This window comes from Harpia harpyja, chromosome 1, assembly GCF_026419915.1.
Source record: "Harpia harpyja isolate bHarHar1 chromosome 1, bHarHar1 primary haplotype, whole genome shotgun sequence".
NCBI classification, from domain to species: Eukaryota; Metazoa; Chordata; class Aves; order Accipitriformes; family Accipitridae; genus Harpia; species Harpia harpyja.
In genome coordinates, this window is record NC_068940.1 from 24,118,691 (window position 1) to 24,140,518 (window position 21,828).

General features: G+C 38.8%; 1 protein-coding gene across 1 annotated transcript in view; it reads left to right on the forward strand.

Moving 5' to 3' along the window:
• The first annotated feature begins 121 nt into the window (after positions 1-121).
• The window catches only part of RETREG1 (reticulophagy regulator 1), a 69,623-nt gene continuing 47,916 nt past the window's right edge, over positions 122-21,828 (forward strand). The window contains exons 1-3 of the mRNA XM_052781306.1: positions 122-449; positions 15,656-15,762; positions 17,534-17,564. Coding sequence (XP_052637266.1) covers positions 175-449; positions 15,656-15,762; positions 17,534-17,564 — 413 coding nt within the window. The 5' untranslated portion in view covers positions 122-174. The remainder of the gene's footprint in view (positions 450-15,655; positions 15,763-17,533; positions 17,565-21,828) is intronic.

Consider the following 21,828-nt stretch of genomic DNA (forward strand, 5'->3'; position numbering starts at 1 on the left):
CCTTCCCGCCGTGGCTGGTGCGCGGTGATGTCACCGGCGCCGGCGGGTAACGGCTGTGCTCCTGGGCCCCGCCCCTGGCGCTGCCCGGCCCGGGCCGCGCCCTTGCCCCGCCTCCCGCTCGGCCCAGCCCGGCCCGGCCCGGCCCCGCGGCAGCCCGGCGGCCGCCACCGAGCCATGGCGAGCGCGGCGCCCCTCCAGCCCCGCGACCTGGAGCCGGAGGCGGAGGAGGCGGGCGGGGAGCGTGGCGGCGGGCGGCAGCGCCCGGAGGCCCTCGAGGAGCGGGGCACGGCGGGGGATGCGGAGCCGGCGGAGGTGTCAGGCGGGGCCGGGGCGGCGGCGCTGCTGGGGGAGACGGGGCTGGCGGTGGGCTGCTGCATCGCGGCGGCGCTGAGCTGGGAGCGGCCCCTCCGCAGCCTGGGCGGCTTCGTCTGCGCCAACCTGCTCTTCTGGTGAGCGAGCCGGGCCGGGGCCGGGGCCGCCTCCCCGGGGGAGGAGAGCCCCTGCCCGGGCCGCCGACCCCCCCCCACACCCCCTCCTCCCCTCACTCCGTCCCCCCGGGAGGAGCGTTTGCCCTGCTCCCCCCGACCCCGACCGGCGCCCTGGCCGCCCTTTGAGGGGGGCCGACCCGCTCCCCCTGCCCTTCCACGGGGAAGGTCCGGCATTTCTCCTCCCCTGCCCCCGGCAGCCGCTGTGGGGAGGGCAGGGCCCTGAGGTTGCGAGCGTCCGCCTCACCGGGTTCTGTCACCCTCCGTGTCCGCTTTCTGCACCCCCTCGCCCCCCTCTTGCATCCAGGAGCCTCAGGTCGAAGCTGACCCGGGCGGCTGCCCCACGCCCGGCTGAGAAGTTGGGTTTCTCGCAGCCGAGGTGAGCGATGAGGCCTGCGTTTCCGTGCAGAGTGTTGAAACCTCGTGAAATTGGGCCTTGAGCCCGTCGCTCGTCGTTCGTGCCGCGCTGCTGCCGCCGTGGCCCGTGAGTTCGGGGTTCGTTTGGGCCGTGCGTGCTTTTCCAAACGGGTGGCCTAGTTAGTGGAGGCTTTGTGGAGTGGGGACAGCGGGAACGTTACTGCAGTGCACCACTCCGCTCTTTTGACTAAGCTTTTTCTGGTCGGATACAGTTTCGTTGAATAAACCCCAGAAATTAGCCTACGGAGGCGCTCACTTTTGTGTTTGTAACAACTCTTCTGTTTATTTCTGTAGGAAAAAACTCGTCTTCCGATGTGAAACTTCTTCAGGACTTTCCCCTGATCTTAGCTTTTGGCGATGCCTACGTCTTTTCATTTTCTGATCCAAAATGTTGCTGCATGCCTGCTCGGTCATGTAGTGCAATTTATGAATTGGGGCTCTGTCTAATAATACTGTTGAGACTCTAAGACTGAATTGTGTTTCCTTTCCTGTGGCGAGAACTGCCTCCTTTCCTCTTAAGTGAATGAGAGGCAAACAAGCAAAGAGGTGCATTAATTGCAAACTCCACTTAGTTCTCTATAACCCTAACAGCGTGATTTTTAAACGTGAGATCCAAGTCGTGGAAAGAGAACTTTCTGAAGCTTTGTGTTGCATGAGAAAATCTCTCTGTGCAAATATTTTCAAAATCATTTTATCCTCTTTAATCCCAGGAGCAGGATGTGTGATGTCTAATTTAGGTTGACTTTTATTATCCATCTTGCTCTTAGGTATCCATGGTAAATCCTTTCATTGAGAAGGTTACATGGTTTTGCTCTCATGTTCTGCATACCTCAGAGATCATCTGTTCTTTTCAGCGATTTGGAAGAGTCGTAATGTTTCTTTGCGACACGGCCCTGATAAAATTTTCAGGGACAGCGTCTAACATTACATTGCTGTGTCTCAAGGAATAGTAGCTGCTGGGCAACCTGTTTGCTGTTCTTTTGTCCGACTTTGTTCATAAGCAAGGTATATAGCACGTGCATTACCTAATGCCTATAGGAAATCTCCTTTGGTAGTCTTACTGGCGACTGGTTTGATGACCTCTATTTGAAGTTATTTTATGAAAATTTAGAGTTCAGTCTGCTTTCTTACTGTCAGGATGAGTCAAGAGTGGCAAAAGTCAGGGCAAGGATTGCTTTTACTTTGGTGGTATTGTACCTCAGCAGGAAGCTCGCTATCCTAGCGCCAGGGAGATTTGAGAGGTGGAGACAAACTAGGAAATATGTAGGAGCAGATATGATGGCCAGTGAACTTCTGTGGTTTGTTAGACTGAAGAACATCAGGAAAGGTCTTTTTAGCAAACCTATGAAATCTGACACTCTGAAAATGAAGCAAACATTTAAATCCAGTTTCACATTTCCCTGCTTTGGTGTTGACATCCTGAGTGTTTGCAGCACAGCATGTTTGCTGCTTCCCCTTTTCTCATTTGAGATCCAACTGGTCAGCCTGGTTTGTGATGGCTCAGCCAGTCACTGCTGCTTCAGGACTGGGAATGAGAGTTCGCCCCTGCTGCCTGGGAAGTCTCTCCTAACAGGGCTTTGTGCTGGCCGGAGCCTAGGTTGAAGAAACATTTCCCAGTTACTGTTTCACTTGCCTCATCTTTCTTCGTAGTGTGCCTGCAAGTATCCCTATCCCTATGCAGAGGTAGTTTCACTCCCAGTGTGCAGGGCCTCTAATCTCGGTGTTTCTCAAAGTTGAGAAGTCTCTATTGCTGGATGGGAGGCTTCTCTCACTGTATCAGCAATAATGTTGGTGGAAGAGGGAGGTGAAGTTTAATTTTACCGTTTTCTAAATGTTGGAAAAGTAGTGATAGTTCCCTCCTCCCATGCCTTAATTTTGGCAGGACTGTGTTTTCCCTCACAGTTAGTTTAGTTCTTGCATGTATGCCATTCAAACCACTTCATGTGTAAACTGTTGCAGTAGGAGCTGCTGGGGGTCAACTGTTTCTCTGATGCCGCAAAATCCTTTGGGTGTTGTTTTTGGCTTTTTTTTATAGTTGGTTGTAACCTTTTTCCCATTAAGAATCTTTCGACCATGATATTGTATATAAATGCATTTTCGATGTTTACTACTGAAATAATGTTCTTGTAGGTACAAGAAATTTACTGATTTAATTTCATTCTGTTTTCCTTCATATTTTGAATGTTGCTAACAAATCATCATGGACTCTTTAGCAAGGCTTAAAGCAACTAGTTCTTGATCGTGACTTCAGGACCTTCTTCGAGTAGGCAGTACTGTACCATTTCTCAGTTTCCTTGGATTTCTAACATAAAGGCTGCACTAAAGTTCAGACCCTGCAAAAGCTGATGCGATATGCTTTAATATTTTGAATAAATGTATCAAATATTAATTATAATACAATTTAGATTTTATATGTACTGGCATATTTAGTGAACTAACTTTTCATAAAATTTTCTCAAAAATTAATGAAACAAGGCTGGCAGTTAAAAAGGAATCTGGTTTTTGAAAAAGCATTTAGCACTTACCACTTCCATTATTTATTCACCATAAGCAGCTTAAAGCCCCCTGCCCCAAATGACCCCAACTGAAAATGTTTAAAATGAACAAGGGTTAAATATATATTATTTAGCACCTAATCATCTGAAATGTGATATGGATTCTACTTTTCTGCTGTAGATAGTTTACAAACCAATGTCAAAATACCACATGAGGAGAATAAGTATTTTTTTCCTATTTTACACGCGTAGTACTGAAAAAGTGAGTGATTTGCCCACGAGCAGAGAAACACTCTGCTGGTGCCAGAAGCTTAGTCCAGGTATTCTAAGTGTTAGGCTGCTGACTGATAACTTTCAGTCTTGGGTTTAATCTTAGACAAATATTAACAGTCAACCCTAGATTTTAAGCTAGTATTCTAGCCTAATTATTACTTTGTGTGTGTGTAGGGGGTAGAGGGGATAGCGGCTGCTTTTCATTTTTGTTCTCCCAATCTGTCATCCTCAATATTTCTATGAGGCCAGGGACACAAGTTTATTTTTAGTAATTCTGTGCTGTTACTTGTCTTTGGTAGTCTGCGGATATGTGTTTCAAATACAAGTTTTGTATTTGCAGTTACACGTTTCAATCATAATACATTAATGTCTGCAAGGTCGTCCTTAGATGCACCAGTTGCATCTATTCACCAGTTGCCCAAATGACTGATTTCCATAGAGTTTCTCGGGAAGAGAGGCAGTAGGAAGACTTAAGATGTAATAGATGTTTTCTCTGTTTCTGTCTCCATGTGGAAGGAATTTATTGCGTTGCCCTGTTTGCTGTTCTCATTGCTAGCTCAAATCCAAATTTTTCTTTGAGGATTTTTATATGCTTTCTGATATACAAATTTGTATGTTACTGCAGGTCTGTTGTTAACAATGTTACATGATGTTAATGTACTAGATGAACAACTTAACTGACTGACTGTGTAAAATACAAGTATCATTCCTTGATTTAGACAGGCATGCTGCCCAAGTTTACCATTAAAAATAGTGTCTTCTGTCACCATCCATACTCAGATTTTTTCGTTTGTTTGGTCTCACAACTGAAGAATATTTTCGTTGTATGGGAGAATTAATTCATCAAGAGAGGAAACACTATTTCTTATATCTGAACTGGCTGTGTGCATTGCATCACATAAAGACTGCGGTAGGAAGGTTATTCCAGATATAAACTCTAACTGCTATTTACATGTTAGCAACAAAAACACATTCAGAGTTTAGAGGTTTGGTGTGTTTTGTTTTAAGTATCCAATTTGCTTTAAGATTTGTTATTGAAGTGTTTGTTTTGTTTTGTTTTTTAAGTATCCAATTCACTTTAAGATTTGTTATTAAAGTGTTTCTTACTTGAAATCTCTGCTTGGCAATGATAGTGCTTACTATGGAGAGATCTCAAAGTACTTTTCGTTCATTAATTTATGCTTTCGACATAAGAAAATAGTACTGGGCTAAGCATTTCTTTCAGGTGTTTGCACACAAACTGTGAATGCTGCCACTACTACATCTTGATGGACAGCTTTCCTATAAAGCAAGGTTTCTGCACAGTTAGAGAGCAGTGTGCATACACAGTGTATGCTTGTATCTGGATTTTTATTCTTTTTTACAAGAAAGAAACTGACCTAGTAGACATGCCGTGCCTAGATTTGTATAGCTGTTCATAACTCTATATATGCATTGGTACAGCTATATCATTACTTTCCATTTAAAGTGTTTGAGATAGGGGACACTAAATTTCTGCCTGTTATCAACATGGACCGTGGGTACCACTGGAAATGTAGTCCTTGGGGAACGGCTCAGTCAGACAGGACGTCTTAGTGAGCTTGGCATCCTGAACATTAGGAAGTCCACTGCTTACAAAATGTTACTTTCTTCTTGGTCTTGTCTGTGTTAGGTGGTGGTCTTATGCTAGTGATGTTGTTATTCCTAGAAGGCTGGTGTGGTGATCAGTGTTTTTCAGTACTGCCTTGGGCTTGTGAGGTTTGTGGTTGCTTTCCTCCAGCAGTGTGTGTGGTCTCTTCTTTAAGGATCACTCCCTTAGCACTTGTACAAGGATCATGTGGCTTTTATCCATCCAAACCAGTCCTCATTACCAGCGTGCTACCAGAGATGTCATTAGTAAGAAATTTACAGAGACTCTGTATAGATTGTATTGGCTATCTAAATTGAGGTTTTAATTTCAATTAAACAACTCTGTCCAGTTATTGAAATTGCAAGTTGCAGTATATAAGTAGTTTACTCCCTGTTGCTTTAATTCAGGTACACAGTAATTCAGCTGTTTCAGAATCCTTTTTTTTTTTCCTCTCAGACATATGCTTTCCCACAACCACACTCAAATCTGAGAGCATACTGAGCAAAAATAATACAGAAGGAATTGGTTCTGCCCAAATTTAAATCCTTGGGAAGAAAATACTTGGTTCAAAATACTTTCTTTCATTTAGAGTATATGCGGGAAATTCATCAGTGGCGGTGGACAGGAGGGAGATTACCAAACTAAATTAAGTGAGAATTGGAATAAAAGAAATCTGTGAAATCAAAACATAAAGAAAAATGCAGAAAAATTAAGTGAGTTGGAGTGAGAAGGGGTATTGACATTTTAAGGCCAGTTTGTAGTATGTTGGCTTTCAGATCACTATATTAAATTTGTAATATCTCCCGAGTCAAGAGAACACATCTGTATGTTTCTGTGACAAAATGTTTTTCTTCTTACAGCAACCAGATAGTAAATGTGGTTTTGAATTTGGGAAATTTTAGTCTTCAGCTCTCTTTGTTACAGGAAATCTTAGAGCTACCTTTTTAGTAATTTTGGGATTACTTTCCCCAAATCCAAAGTATTAGGATAACACACAAGTGAATAATTTAATACAGACTGTAATCCTGCCTCAAACCCTAATAAGAGTTTCTCTCTCTCATCCCTTAAATAAGGATAGTAGATTAGGTTATATATTGACGTATTTCTTTTATAATTATAATACATTCATTACCAGAAAAGAGAAGAAAAAAATTCTGGCATGGGCAGTTTTGAGATTCACTGTGCATCCATGTGAATGCGTTTCTTACATGGTTGCTAGTTTATGTTTCTTCTAGTCTGATAGTCTTAACTTAATTTGCTGCCTTTTACCAAGATTTTGTAACTTACTGGTGTTGTGATTATTTAATATACCCAGCTATAGTACAGTAAATTGCTGTTTGTTCTGCAAGCTTAAAAAAAATGTTTGTGGTTTGGTGTTTTGTTTCGGTTTTTTTCGTAGACGGTGATATTCCAAAATATGCTTTCTCAAGTAAAGCTAAAATTCTGATGGCAACACAAGTTGCGGTATAATTTTAGGGTCTATTTGTTTTCACTCAGGCAGTTTTAAGCTTGTGTTCACTTTTCCAATACAAATTCTTAAAACTTTTGAAGACTTTGGAGGTAGAAGCGTGGAACAGAAAGTTAAATTAATTTAATTTAGCTAGCAAAAAAATTTAAAGCCATTATCTCAACAGCTTTTTAGTGACAGTGTGCATAGTTTTGGCCAAGAGGTTGGTTTACAGGAATGAAAATTGACATTGTTTAAGAGCCAGACAGTGTTACATAAAAACCTGGACAGTTTACAGCATTTTTCAACCAGTAAGATGAAAACAGGATCAATCAGAAAAGAAATCAAATGGGATAATTGAGGAACTGAGGGAAAGCAAGCATTACTGAACAATTTAGGACCAAATCCAGGATGAGGACTTTGCGGAAGATGGAAATCCCGAACAAAGGAGAATAGACGAATTGCAGCATGGCTTGGGTTTATTCTGTCTTGCTAAAACTTAGAAATGCTGTGTCTAAAGCTGTTGTCTTAAGAGAGAAATGATAATTTCTTCATGTATTAACTCAAAATAATGAGACCTTTCAAATAGTAAGTAGAATTTTGAGAACAATGGAGGTTTTAGGGGGGATATGCTATGCTCCATGGTAGATGTTACAGGACTAATGAGAGCATTAAAGAAAAGGAGATTTAGGGCAGCATGGTAGGGGTGGATTGTTTATCATCAAACTGCTACTACTGTATGAGAAAATGGGATTAGGATTTCTTCTGTACTTTGCCAGAGTACAGGTTAATTAAGGTCATCTGGGCATGTTTCTGCAAAAAAAAAAAGGAAGCCAGGTTATTTGACGTTCCGTGTTTAATTCAAAATAATTTTAACTTCCATGGAAATATCATCCCTTGTTTTCACCGATGTAACAGTAGCACTTGATGTCATGGTAGATTCAGAAGGTATGTAGCTTAGGTCATTTAAACTTCCTCCTTCTCAATTTTTTATTTTATATGCCTATCTGAATGCAATAGGTTGCAGTAAAGCTGATCCACAAGCCACAGATGTTGAAATGTGATTCTAACTGCTGCATTCCCCAAGAGGTTTCCTTGCAAACAGTGTGAGTTAATTTTGCAATGCGACATTTTATTATTGACTTGATCCTGTTTCCCAGACCACCAATATGCTTCCAAATTTACCAGCTTATAAGCAAATTTCTTTTTGGTGCTTAAATGCAAAGCATTTTAAAGATTCTTCTAATATTTTTGCTTAGAGAATTGTACTATTTTCATTTTTATTTAGACTTATTTAGAAGAAGTTTGAAATGTCGTTTCGTGTAATCAGGGTAGAGACAATATACAATTTGAACTCCTATCCTATGTGTTACTAACTTTAGTTAGAAGTGTCCAGCAGTTTGTGCCTTTTGCCCTGCAACCTGTGCACAGACCTCCGAGAGAACTACCACTTCTACAGGTGGCTGTCAAAGTACTAGTAGTTTAAGTCTGTGGGATTCTGTTTCTTATGACAAGAGAGTTATTTATTACTCCACAATCTTTGTTCCTAATAAGTTCTAGAAGGTTTTCTAAAGAACAGCTGTCCAGGTTTGATTTGATCTCTGCTTTCTGGATGAACAAATATGATCCTCATCTTTTGAATAAAACTCTACAAATAAGCTTCTTGAATAAAAGGTTGACGACTGAGTTGTCTTTGTCTTAACAAAGAAAGAAATAAAGAAAATGCTGCAAGTTTTAGAATAAGAATCATGCCTCTTCTATTTTTTTATTTTTATGTACTTAATGGTAGAATTTATAGTCTTCTGAGCACTATCCCATGGAAGACTCATTGCTAGTTGGCACATAAGTCACAAATCAACTGCTTTCCAGTTCTTCATTCTATTCTGGTTGAAATGTTTTATTAAAAATTGTAGATTTCTTAAGTTCTTGGGTGGCATTCTTACTTAGAAAAAACTTTTAGTGAAAAAGGTGTTTCTTCCTAATTTATGTCTGTACAGAAGCTTACACTTTTCTCCATTAAATTAAAGGTAATGTAAAACTTTTTTTAACGTACATATTTTAAGAAGCATTCTATTACAGTATTTCATGTGTTTTCAGCTAAACAGATATACAGCTATTTGAGTTCAAGCTGCCAGGCACCCAGAGTGGTGGTGTACATATTTTAAATCTGGATTAACATAAAACGTAGAGTAATTGTTTTTGAAATTATTTTATTCAACAATTTATGCTTTTTGTAGGGGTGAGGAGGGGTTTTTTTTAGACAAAATTTATAAAATCTTTGTTCATTCTAAAATTTTTGACAGCACATATGCAAATGTATTTTATTACATGTAATATGTTCCCCTCTCTGCAACAGGGAATGTGTGGTGCCACAGGTTTTTGTGTATCTTTCAGACATGCAGACTGACAGTTAAATATCATATCAATATAACAAGATTCTACCAAATTCTATTCTATAAATAGAAGCTACCAAAAAAGCGTGCATAACTTGTTCTGCCTTAAGTGAGTATCTACACTTCTTGTGCAGGAATGGGGAAAGGATTTTTGCACTGTAATTCTTGAACAAGTATCTAAATACTTTGGCTCAGACCAAGATGTACTAAAGGAACCACAGGAAAAATACTGGATTGTTGAGTTTTGGATTTCAAATGCGTTGAATACTTTTGAGCATTTGGGTTTTAATATTTATAGATACTGCATTTTGATATTTACAGAAGCTTGATATGAAAATCATTTACATTTAAGAGCAATTCACATAGAAGTTGTAAATTCACATGTTTAATAGATGTAGAAAGCAGGTTTTGCAAACCTGCTTTGGCATGTTTTTTCAATTAGGAGAGCCAAAGTGTTAAATCACCTTTAAACAAAATATAATTGAATTTAATATATATTATTGCTTCTTGATTCACAAGAGGGCAAACAAAATGATTGAGCCAGTGATCAGTAAGAGCACGAGCTTTCTGGTACTGCCTTTGCAGTGTATTTCAGCGACATTCTTCAGGAAGTGCACTTCATGCTGTATTTAGAAGAAAACTAACCCTCCTCCCCTTCCCCAGACCTCTTGCTTGAGATACGCATCAGAATTTGTTGCAACCAGCCTGGTGCTGATCACTCCAGCAGTAAGCACGGAAGAATGGTCTACATTCAGCTCCAGGTAGGAAAGAGTTACCACCAGGAAACTGTCAGGACCACATCTTTTCCTTCTCTACATGCCATCACTGTGGATGCCTGTCTGAAACAGTGCTGGGCAGTCCCCTGTAAGAGCAGGAGTAGACATACCTTTAAAATTAGCAGATAAAAAAGCCAGAATATCCATTGTTGGCAGTTGAGCATTCTCAAAATGCACTAGAAATATTTGATCTGCACAGGTGAGAGCCATTCTCTTACCTGTTTCATGTCATAGCCTGTGCTTGCTTACCTGTGTCTTACAGAAGACCAGTTCTATGCAAAACTATGGCTGGAAGGTGTTAGTGGATTTTCACCTTAGCGTTTAATGAGGAAACAAGTATATACCTGTGCTATTTAGAACTCCACAAAAAGACTGAAGAGTTCAGGCTTTGGTTTTAAAATGTAAATACGTGTTTGTTGAGCACTGAACTGAAGTCTGCAAATCACTCATGCAGCCAATAAATGTGTTGTACTAGCTGACGGTGAAACAAAGCTCCGTGTTCACGTCTGTGTTATTCACAGCTTTCATTTATTTGTGTGATTATCTCTAATTCATCCAAGGATAGATGGTTACTAAAAGTGTACCTGCTAAGGCTTTCCAGAAATAACTAGCTCTGGCTGCTTATAACCTAAATCATTTAATTCTTGATGAAATATTTTCTTATGGTTTGTGTTTACAAAGTACAAGTCATTCATAATTCTAGAATGTGTTGTAAACAAATACCTTCACAGCTGAAATGAGGCTTGTATCATCAAGTTGATTTATTTAACTTTTCAAGCAATTTAGTAGGTCCATCCCTTCCCTGTATCTCACAAGTACAGTTAAAAATGGCTTTTGTCATGCCCTATAAGAGTTCTTTATGTTTACAGACTGCAATATTGTATGACAATGTTTGCCTCTGAAATTTCTTAGCTGGCTTGTGCCACTTGAATGACTCTGTACGATCAGGTTTGTGCAGCTAATTGGCCCAGGAGCTCTGCGCTGGGAGGTGGCTACTTCTTGGTATAACAGATCCAGTGGATTTGTTGTGTTAGTTAACACATCTTGCCACTATTGACATATGGCCATCCCATACTGTAATAAAGGTTGGAGAAAATACAAGAAGGACAAGGTACCTTAGGGTACTTTTCTATCTTCAGGTGATGTGATATTAGATAATATCACCTCCAGGAGCAAGTAAAGGAGCTCTCTAACCATATTAGGTGTAATCATTAGTTTTAATATGTTGCTCTTCTACTATGTACAGTCTTGCTTCTGCCATTGGGATTTCAGCTGCATTTGTTGTCCCATCTTTTCTTTCCATCTGACCTTCATGGTTATGGGAAGCTTGTCAAAAGGATATTCTTTTTTTATTTTTAGTCGGAGCACAGTTCTTGAACTTAACATTTTAGCAAAATATGGAAGTTGCCAAAATACTGAAAAGGTTATGTTTGAATTTAGCAACTTCTGAAGAGGTAGTACAGATTAGTGGCAATGCATATTTATTTGGTGACACTAAAAATAAAGAAGTGTGACTTGCTAAGAAAAGTTGCATTATGGGATTTAAGAAAATGAGTTTGTAGTCTGTCATTGTAGGTAGGAAGAAGTGAAGGTGACTGAAATGCTGAAGAGCAGGTAGGGTAGCTCTCAGTGGAGTTTCAGAATCGTGTACTCTTTTTTTTTTTCAGAAAATCTCACATTTGTATGTAGTATTTTATATATGTATTATTTTAAAATTGCAATAGAAAGAGTTTACCATTATACAGTTGAATTTTGACTTGTAGTTGTGGAAATTGTCAAGTTTTGACTCTTAATAGTGCAGTTTAGGATCATTTCAGTCCAGCTGCGGTACAACCAGGCCAAGAAATAGAAACTGTTATGCCTTAAAGTTCTAAGTTCAGCATTTTACAGAAAAGGATTTGCCAGCCACTTTTAATAGACTAAATTAGTCACAGAATGAAAATATCGTTCAGGTTGGTAGGGGCCTCAGGAGGTCTCTAGTCCAACCTCCAGCTCTGAAAAGATCAGTACTTAATTCCGAACAGATTGTCAGGTTTTGTCTTGACAGCCTTCAGGGATGGAAATTCCACAACCTCTGTGGGCAGCCACTGCTTAATTGTCCTAACAGTCAATAGCTGATATCTCTCCTATTTCATTTTATAATCATGGTTTCTCAATCTCCCACCGTGGAGTTCAGTAGCAGGCTTGGTTCCATCAAACTTACATTCTTCCTATGTGGAAGCATGCAGTTTGGAAGGACAACAGGGGGTCAGCTAGTTTGACCTGCTCAAATGAGGTCCAGTTAGACCAAGTTGCTCAGGTTCTTACGTAATGAAGTTTTTGGAGATCGTACTCCGTAGTGGTCTGCCAACTGCTTACTGCCTCCCATTACCTCTTTCACTTGACCGCTCTACACGTTTAAGCGGAGGACATCTTTCACGGGTGAGACCACTGTTGGCATCAGCCCCCAAACCAGATGGCCGTATCCTACCTCTGGAGCTGTGTCTGAGTGAATGCCTCTCGTGTGCTGGGGATACCTAGAGTCCTGTGGCACCTCATGACCGTTTTTGTGCAGTCCTACAATGTCTACAGCAGAGTTTCTTGCCCTCTTGTCATCCAAGCTGCCCTGTTAACTGCTGAAATCATTATGTAAAAGGCATAATTCTATACGTTGTTTTAACCTTTTCTTTCTGAAAAAAACAAAAGAAAAACCAAAATGCAAAACATACCTCTCAAAATAGTGTAGAATTTCACAGGGGGACAAAACTTGTTTATGTCTCTAGTAATGGTTTTTACTTCCACACCGCATGTAGAAGAAATCAAACAATTTGAACTTCAGTCTGTTTTGTTATTGCTTAAAAAGAGAGCATAAAAGTTTGTTCAGTAAGTATAGCTATTGATTCTTCTACTAAACAGAAATATTTTTGTGCAGTGTATGATGATGTCATTCTGGAGGCTTTCAGTTTTGTCAGATATGCGGGTGTGTTAGAAATGCTTAAGTAAACTCTGTTCTTTTCCTTAAAAAAGAAGGGGAAAAAAAGCCCCAATTCCTAATAATAAGCAAAAATACCACTGAAACTTTTTGTTTGGTTGCTATGCATCATGTTGATAATTCCTATAAGAATTTTGAATCCTGACACTGTTAGCATAGTAAGTGGTTTTCAGATCCCGGCACGTTGGACTAACCTTTGGAGAAGCTTATGATAGACATATGCCAAAAAAACTACAAGGGCACCTTATCAACTTTTGACCAGTAAGGTCTTCGAGGACATAGATCTCTGACGTATGGCTCACAGACAGTTTTTCTGATCTGTATTGTTGGAGCACCTGAGGGCTGACACACACCAGCTGTGAATGAATTTGTAAGAGATGGACTTTCTTGCAAACAGCACCGTCTAAATAAGGGAGGAAGGAGCGTGACAGCTAATAATGTTAAGGCATGGGAAGTCCAGTCAGAACAAGTCAAAGCTCTCCAAACAAGTGAAGAGCCCTTGTTTGGCGACTACATTAGCTGTTCCAACTAAATTACAGTTTTTTTCCCCAAAAGCTACGGAGCAGGAGGACTGCAGTATCAAGAAGGTAGAATGCCATAACTTGGAAGCATCTTTCAGAGAGGATGCTACCTTGTTAATCCTTGTTTGCTAATCCTCGTCTGCATAAGTGCAATTGTTTTTAACAGCAGGTGACAGCTGTGATTGCAGTGAAACTCGGAGTATGGTTTAGTTGTCAGCATAAAGTAGGTCAAACATGTTCTGTATATTCTTTGAAAGATAGTCTAAAGCTTTTTAGTAAACATCTGGTCTTACTTTTAAGACCTAGTAAAATGTGTGTGTTTGTATGCACCGGCATGCACGCACACATATATAAATTTCAGCATCGATGTGTTTCTCTGAAACCATTGAGGACTGGCCAATGATAATCGCTAAATCAGGGCGTACTGTTTGATTCTATAAAATATTAATGCACAAGCACCACAAAGAACCCATAGAATAGGCATGGTATTAAGCCCACATAACTTAAAGGTCTGCATTTGTTATAAACTTCTAATACCTAGAAGTTTTATGAAAAATTCCTCATTTGATTTTTCTATACAGTGTTACATCTCTCCTCCCACCCCCCATTATCAATAAGTTAAATAAGTAGGCTAAACAAAGTCTTCAGTGCAGTTGAACTTAATCCTTAAACAGAATCAAGAATTTTTCATGTTGAAGATTATTACCAAGAAAAATAGTGGTACAACATGATGCAAAGCTGTTAGGAATTTTGATTTAATGAGCTATGCTTGGGCAGCTTTGAAATAGCTTACCTTGTAATCATTTTTCTCTATACATCTTTATTGGTTTTCTTGAGCTGGTTGAAATTATACAGAGGTACTGATTTCATACTTTTTTTTAATAGAATAGTCTTACAATTCAAACTCTGCACAGATGTAGAAACCCTTCATATTCAGAAAAAACTTTCAGCGTGAGCTTATCTGTTCATATTGGAAATCATATCCTGGTCTGCTCAGGGTGATCGAGCATTATGAGTTTGTGTTAAATGCGAAAATTAGTGTCACGGACATTTTCTTTGATGCAATCCTGTTTTTTTGAGGTTTGCAAGGAATACTGGAGCAGTTTTCCAAAACTGCCGTGTGTCCTGAGCTTGTTAGAAACACCTGCAAGTCAATTTTCTTTTTAAAAATCCAAGTGTGCTCAAAGGGTGTCTCTTGGCTTCCTCCAGTGGCCATGCTTGCTACTCGGTTTCACTTGCCTTCCCCCTCTTTCTTGCAGAAAAACTCTGCAGCAGCAACTAGTTGGGTGGCCAGTTGCCCTGTTTTCAAATCCAAGAGGTTTCTTGGAAACCTCCCAGCTTTGTATGATTTTGTTTCTGTTGATATTCTCCTTTGATCCACTGCCTTGGCTTCTTACTGGTTTTGGCTATCCTCAAGTGTTGGGGTTTTTTTTTAAGTTACTTGGGTTTGCTTTTACCTTGAAAAAGATACTAATGTGCTCATTATCTGTATTCAGATGTCTGATTTAAAGTGCTTGAAACAAGCTATTAAAATACTTCAGCTTTTTTTTTTATTTAATTGAATTTTAATTCTTTTATACTTCATGTCCTTTTTTGTGAGTTAAGATATTTGTCAGTAAAACAGATAGAAGAACTAATCTCCAAACACACCTGGATAGCAGAGTCAGCAGTGCATGAGATTATAAATCATACATTCTGAGTCTAGGTCTGTTTGACTTGGACATGTTCTAAAAATTTATGTAATGAAAAACAAAATTCACAAAAGCTCATTATGAAGACAAGTTTGCCATGAATGATACAGTTTTACCTCATCTTTGCGTTTGAAAGAATGATTTGTATAAAAATCTGGTGTGAACATAGACCCTATAGGAAACACAAGAAAATGTTTAACCTTTTTTGTATGTGTTGTGCCAAGACAATTTATGTTAATAAAACCGTAATTAATTTAAAAAGTAATGTTTCCTATGCAATAATTAAAACATTTTGTTTTCTATACTTCCTCTGCTTAAATAAATGTACGGACAAAAATCTACTACAAACTCAATGTATGTTTAACGATTGTATCTTTAAATGAGACTATGTCATGCTTGGAGCTCTCAATGTTTGCTTCCTGTGAAAAGGTTGTGGGAAGAAACTAAATTCAATTAACGTAATACCGGTCTATTTTTTTTTATTTATTTATTTTCAGTACTAATAGCAGCTGCCAGTTTACATATGCTTCCAATAAGTTTAGAAGTATTCAGCATTCATTTCTTCTTGACATTCTAGGTTTGTTGCACTGACCCCTTGGAGAGTGTATCATCTGACTTCTCTCATCATACTTGGAGTGCTAATTCTTCAGATAATAAAAGATTTGGTATTCTCGAGGATAAGAGGTAAGGCAGTATACTGATAGAGTTCCTTGCTTAAAGACCTGCAATTCAGAGCATGTTAGTTCATTACTAAATCCACTTCAATACTATGATTATTGTAAAAGTATTAGCTAATTTCAGAGAAGAATAATATATCTGTGATGATCTATTACCATTTTCAATGAAGTTTTGCTATATTTTATAGAAAGGGCATTAGGAGATTTGTTTTAGCATGAGTATAATTGGTATCAGTGAACAGTCATTCTTGTTTCTTAACTGCTAGGTCCGAAAATGCATTATTTTCTAAAATACAAAGTTTTCCTAAACATTCATACTTCTTCTGACATTACTGTAATCATGTCATTGTTGGAAGGTTTGGGACACCCAATATAAATTGGTCAACTTTGTAAATAGATTGAGAAATGACCTATCTTAGCACAGTTGAGATAAGAAGCGAGCAGGGTTTTTTTCTACTTTATGTAGTGTTTAGCTTCCAGTGTGTATAAAGTCTTAGGTGAATACAACCAAGTTTGAAAGGGATTTTGAGTTTGTTGGCTGGGCTGGTGGTTCATTTTTTTTTTTAATTCCTGTCCTATACTTCACTACCATCTTGAAAATTCTTTGGCAAAATGCTCGTCGTCAGTCTGTAATTTTCACTGTCAGGAAGATTTTTTTTAAAGTGTCTTATTTTGCCTTTTGTTTGATGTTGAATCCCCATGCAAAGTGTTTGAAAAATCCCCTGAACATAGTACAAAAGCCGAAAATAGGTGTCAGAGAAGCATGGTACTCCTCTTTGATGTACCACCACGTCATTTCTGACCACCAAAGGCTATTGCTAAGTTACGGCAGTTATTCGCAACCTTTTCTGAAGCACAGTTTAGTGTCGTTGCCTTCTCTGGAGTCTTCATTACCATTCTGTTTCCTGCCTGAGCATTACAAGCTCAGAGGTCAACTTATAAAGCTTAGCAGAATTTGATTTTTAAGCTCTGTGTTGTAGAAATTGCCACTAATGTTGAGTACCTCGCTAGTTGGAAGGTAGTGATTTACGTAAATTCTCTCTTAGCTGTAATTACTAATATTTTTGTATTGACCAAATCCAAGGTGTACCAATATTGACCAAGCTCAGAGAGTAAAAATACAATCCTGTCTTCATTTGTGTTTCACTCCCGTTTCTATGTGATTATTTAACCATTCATCATAGAGATGAGGCTAGCTAGACCTGTGTTTCCCAGCTTACAGGATGATTATTTTACTATAGTTAACTTTTTTTATTTTACTATTGCCTTTGATGGCATTGTACACAGAGTTCAAGAGCAATCCGGTTCTTGAAGTAATACTGTACAAATCTTGTAGTAGTGACTTGAAATCAATGAAGTGCCACTCCAAAAAGCAAGAAAAAATTCTTCCCAGTGTAACACTTCTGTGTAGCTACTTCACACTCCCAGCCAACCACTAGATGGCAAGACTATTACAGATTCGTAAGGAATGTAGAAAGTGGTTGTCAGTTTGTAGATGTAAAGTGTGAGTCATGTTGGTTATCTTCTCCTTCCATGTGAAAATGTAGCAATATAAAATACTGATTTTTTCCATTTACATTTTTAACTGGTATGTTAAGTTTACAGAAAACAATTCAAGAACTGTTACTCTGAGTTAATATATCCTTCCTGTTTTGACTGTTACAGAGACTTCCTTATTCATTTTGCCCAAAAATTGAACATTCCTTATGAATAAAGAAAAAAAAAAATTGTTTCTGTTTTAGTGCATTGCGTTTCATCTTACATTCTCGCTATTGCAGGTGCGCAGCTTTGGAGGACCATCACTGGGAAGTAGGTATATTATTTTTAATACATTGGTTATTTAATATCTTCTTTTTTATAGTTAGTCTGGAATTTTAAAAATGGTCTAATTTCCCTCTAATTAAAATAGAACAGAATTATTTTGATCTTAGCATCTTTTCTAGGTTTATTACTGCTTGTTCATCAGTTTTAGTTTTTAATAACTGTGTAGAAAGTGTATTTTTTCTGATATGAGTTATATTAAAGTATACAGTAACATATGAAAATACTTTTAGAAATGCTTTTTCTTACAGTAGGCTTATCATGCTTTGAGTTTTCTGGGAATTGGTGTTTTCTTTGAAGTTGGTTATTAGGGAATAATACTGTAGGTCATTATACCAGTGCTGTCTAGAAGTAGGTAAGCTTGCTGGGGTTTCCCTTTATCTCTGTAGTAGCCAACACAAGTAATTGATCATTATAATTTCAAATAAATATTAGTTGATATCCATAGGAGTAGAAATTAATCAATAATTGTGAAGTCTGTTGACTTGCCATTGGGCTGTCTCAGTCCACAGGCAAATGTTTATATCATGTTGTTAGTGTAGAGAATATTAATTGATTTAATTGGTTTGCAGTATAAACAATATCTCTAAATGGTTTACACACAATCCATTTTCAGAATAAAAGTTTGTATATTGAAGGCATTATTCTTCTAAACAGACCACCAGGAATTACTGTATATATGACGTCATTTGAAAGCATTTCCATTAGTACGCTATTGTATTACACCCTGACACTGAAGAAACAGTAATGCAAAGTTGAAAAGGCAAGATTCAAGGGTTTGTTTTCTGCCTAGAGATAAGTACCAATATCATGCAGTTACAGAAAGCAGTTCAGATGTGCAGTCACTCCTAAACTTCTAGGGGTATGAAATATCTTCAGGCTTTCTTACACACCTGAAGTGGAGCTATATGGAACTGATGACAGGTTAGTTTATGAACGGAGCAGCGTAAAATGGTTCTTTTACCACAGCTAGTGCTACTGTGTGTATCTGTGTAGACCAGCAGTGCTTCAAAGATTTTAACTGAGAAGCCATTGCTGTGGCACAATAGTTTAGCATGATTTGTGTGTTGTTCTTTCCTGATCTTCTTTGTGAGAGAAATGTACATAAAACTTACTATCTTTTGGGGTTTTGACATCTGAATTTACCTGTCTGTTTATGTTTGAGAAGAGGAAGGCAAAAAAAATCAAATTGCTCGTAGAGTGGAAGGAAACATAGGTTTTTAACTGCCTTTTGTTTCCATGAAAAATAATTCTGCAGTCTGAGACAATTTTTTTCTCTCACTCCCCAGTTCATCGATTCCCAAAACCAGAACAGTTAATTTTCATGAAAAGACTATAAATAGTACTTTAAATATCTTGGGTTCAGGTTTTCAGGTGTCCAGAATCTTGGACTTGACTCGCTGTTCTGTAGGAAGCGAATACAGAGAGTGGAAAAGAGAATTTGATGGGCTCAGCATGGCCTATGCCATTGGGTAATACAATAGAAGCATTGTATGTCTCTGTGTAAAATAATTTGCAATGGTGGGAACACAAGGTCAATCCGTAAGTCCATCTAGCCCAGTATCCACTCTCCAAAGGTGGCCAGCCAGGAGAAACATGGCCTCAGGTAGTGTATAAAAGCAGGACAAGCTTGCAAGGTACTCCTGGTGTACTTTTCCCAGCCTCCAGCACCTTCCTGTTGAAGGACTTTCAGGTACCAGAAGTGGTGTCTCTCCCTGCCCCCCTGCCAAGCTGTTCTAGGTGGACCCTCCATGAATTTGTCTCATTGCTTTTGTTCTTAAAAAGCTTCTGCTATTTGCAGCATCCTGTAGCACAGATATCCACAGCTGAACTATGTGTTTTGTGAACACGGCCTTGTGTTTGTTTATTGCCATATAATAGTTTCTTAATCCCTTTCTATCTTTTTTTGTGTTGGAAGAAATAGTGAGCAATCACTCTCTATTTCCAGCAAGCTGTGACTTTATAAACCACTATCCTGTCCAGTTCAGTTCATGACTACTTAATTGTTCCTAAAATAGAAGTTGTCTGTAGCTTTGATCTGTTCATCGTGCTTTTCTGCATTTTTCTTCCATTTCTGTTATCCTTTTTGTTGGGGGGGGGGGGCAGAATTAGAAATAGCGTTCAGCATTCAGGGAGACCCTTGGACTATACATTGGCATAGGACTACACATTGTCATAAGAGTGCCCTCTCTTCTTCTCAAGATAAATCCCAATGCTTGATTGGCTTTTTTAACCTCTCCTGAGCTCTGAATTGATGTTATCATGGATATACAGTCATCTCAAGATAATGCTCCTGAGCAGTAAAGGTCATCTTAAAGCCCATGTGATTTTGAGATTATTTTCTTTCCTCTGCGAATCTCTTCACATTTCATCTGCCTTTCTGCAAGCAAATCACTTGATACTTGGTTAAAGTTCTGCAATTCCTTGCAGTCAGTCTCTGTCTTTACCAGAATAATTGCTCTCATATCCCATGACTTCTCAGTCTCCATAAGAGCATTTTATGAGAGACCTTGATGAAAGCCTTCTCAGAAATCCAGGTAAATTTTCACAGATATCAGTGTTCATCTGCAAGCTGGTTGACTCTTTGAAAGCACAAAAGGTTTGTGATGTGATGTCCTTTACAGCATACCATAGGACAGGCATGCACGTCCCTTATTAGATTTCCTGACAGTTTGCACAGAGCAGAGATGAGTCTTTACTGGTTTGCAGTTCTCTGGCTCTTACATACCTTCTCTAAAAATAGAAGTTGCTTTAGACGCTTCACAGTCCTCTGGCGTTAAGGCAGCTTTAAGGGAGGTTGTTTAACATAAATGAAATTTCAACTGTTGCACCCTAGCTTTCATTTAGAACTTTTGTAAGTTCACATTAAGACTGCATTTGTTTGCATTGTGAGTGGGTGTTTGTTTCTTTTCCTTTTTTTGAACGCTAACATAAATATATCTGTTGATTGTGTTGAAATTGGAAGAACTGCTGTAAGACATCAAGGCTGGGTGCCTGGTTGCTTTTCATTTTACTCAAGATTGGATATGAAAAACTGTTTTCATGTTACCTTATTTAAGGAAGCTGTGTCGAACGTATCCCCATACTGTCTGTTTACAAAAAACACTACACAGCAGAGAATTGCATGCTCTTAAATAACATACAGAGAAAAAATTTAGTAGATTTGTGGTACTTTGAATGAGAGGCAATGCCTATTCTAATAAATTAAATGTGTTCATGATCATTCTCTGGCATGATGGCCCACAGACACAAAACAACTGTGTCCGTAGCACTTAACTGCTTTATAGTCAAAGCAGAATAGCCCTGTGCAGGCTGGAAAGGATTCCTGGTCTGTGCCAACTTTGAAAGTACCTTGGCTTGTTTGGGAAAGTGCTGGTTGGCATGTGCCAAAACTCTGCCAAGAGCTATTTTAATGGTTTAACTGCATCAATGACCAATTCTAGTGCCGGACAGCATTGCCACACACAGTTTAGTTTGTCAAAACAGATATAGTCAGAAAGTAACAGATGATCTGAACAGACCCGTTTCCTGCCTTATCTTTGTGTTATGTAATTCTGGTTTTGAAAATTAGTATCAATCAGTCACTATCACACTATGATGTTTCATAAATGGTGGCACAGCTTTATGATGATTTTAATAGCTAGATGGTATCATTTGTACTATTATTTTTGCAAGTAAAGCTTGTGGTATTTGGAGGGTGAATGACTGATTATCACTGTTCTGAAACTTGCATTTTTTCAACATTCATGTGCATTGTGCATCCCATCTGCTGCACATACACTCCAAGCATCAGAGATCGGAGTCCTCTGGTAAAGATAGTGCTAATTTGTTGCACTTGCTTTTGGTTCTCCTTGATCTTTGCTGAGCATTGCTGACTAGTTAAAGCAAGCGTAGCCTCACTTCTTTTTCATTGCCATAACTCAAATGGAGAATGCTAGTTGTCTCACATGTAAAATGTGTCTGTGTAAGAAGACCTGTGCTTTTATTTCTACTGGAGTCATTTAGTACTATTTTAAATTAAAAATCTTCAAACTGAAGTAAGATGAGATCTCATCTTGAACCTTTCTCAGTGAAGCAGGCTCCTGTAGCACATTCTGTTTCTGAATCTGCTTCTGTTTCTGAGGAACTTCTCTACTGATATCTTGCCTTTTTAAAAAATGGATAACAACTGTTAAAGGAGCACTGCAGAACGTCACTTGTTAAATTACTCTTTTTCTTTATAAAGCTGTTTTATTTCTTCCTATCCTAGCAA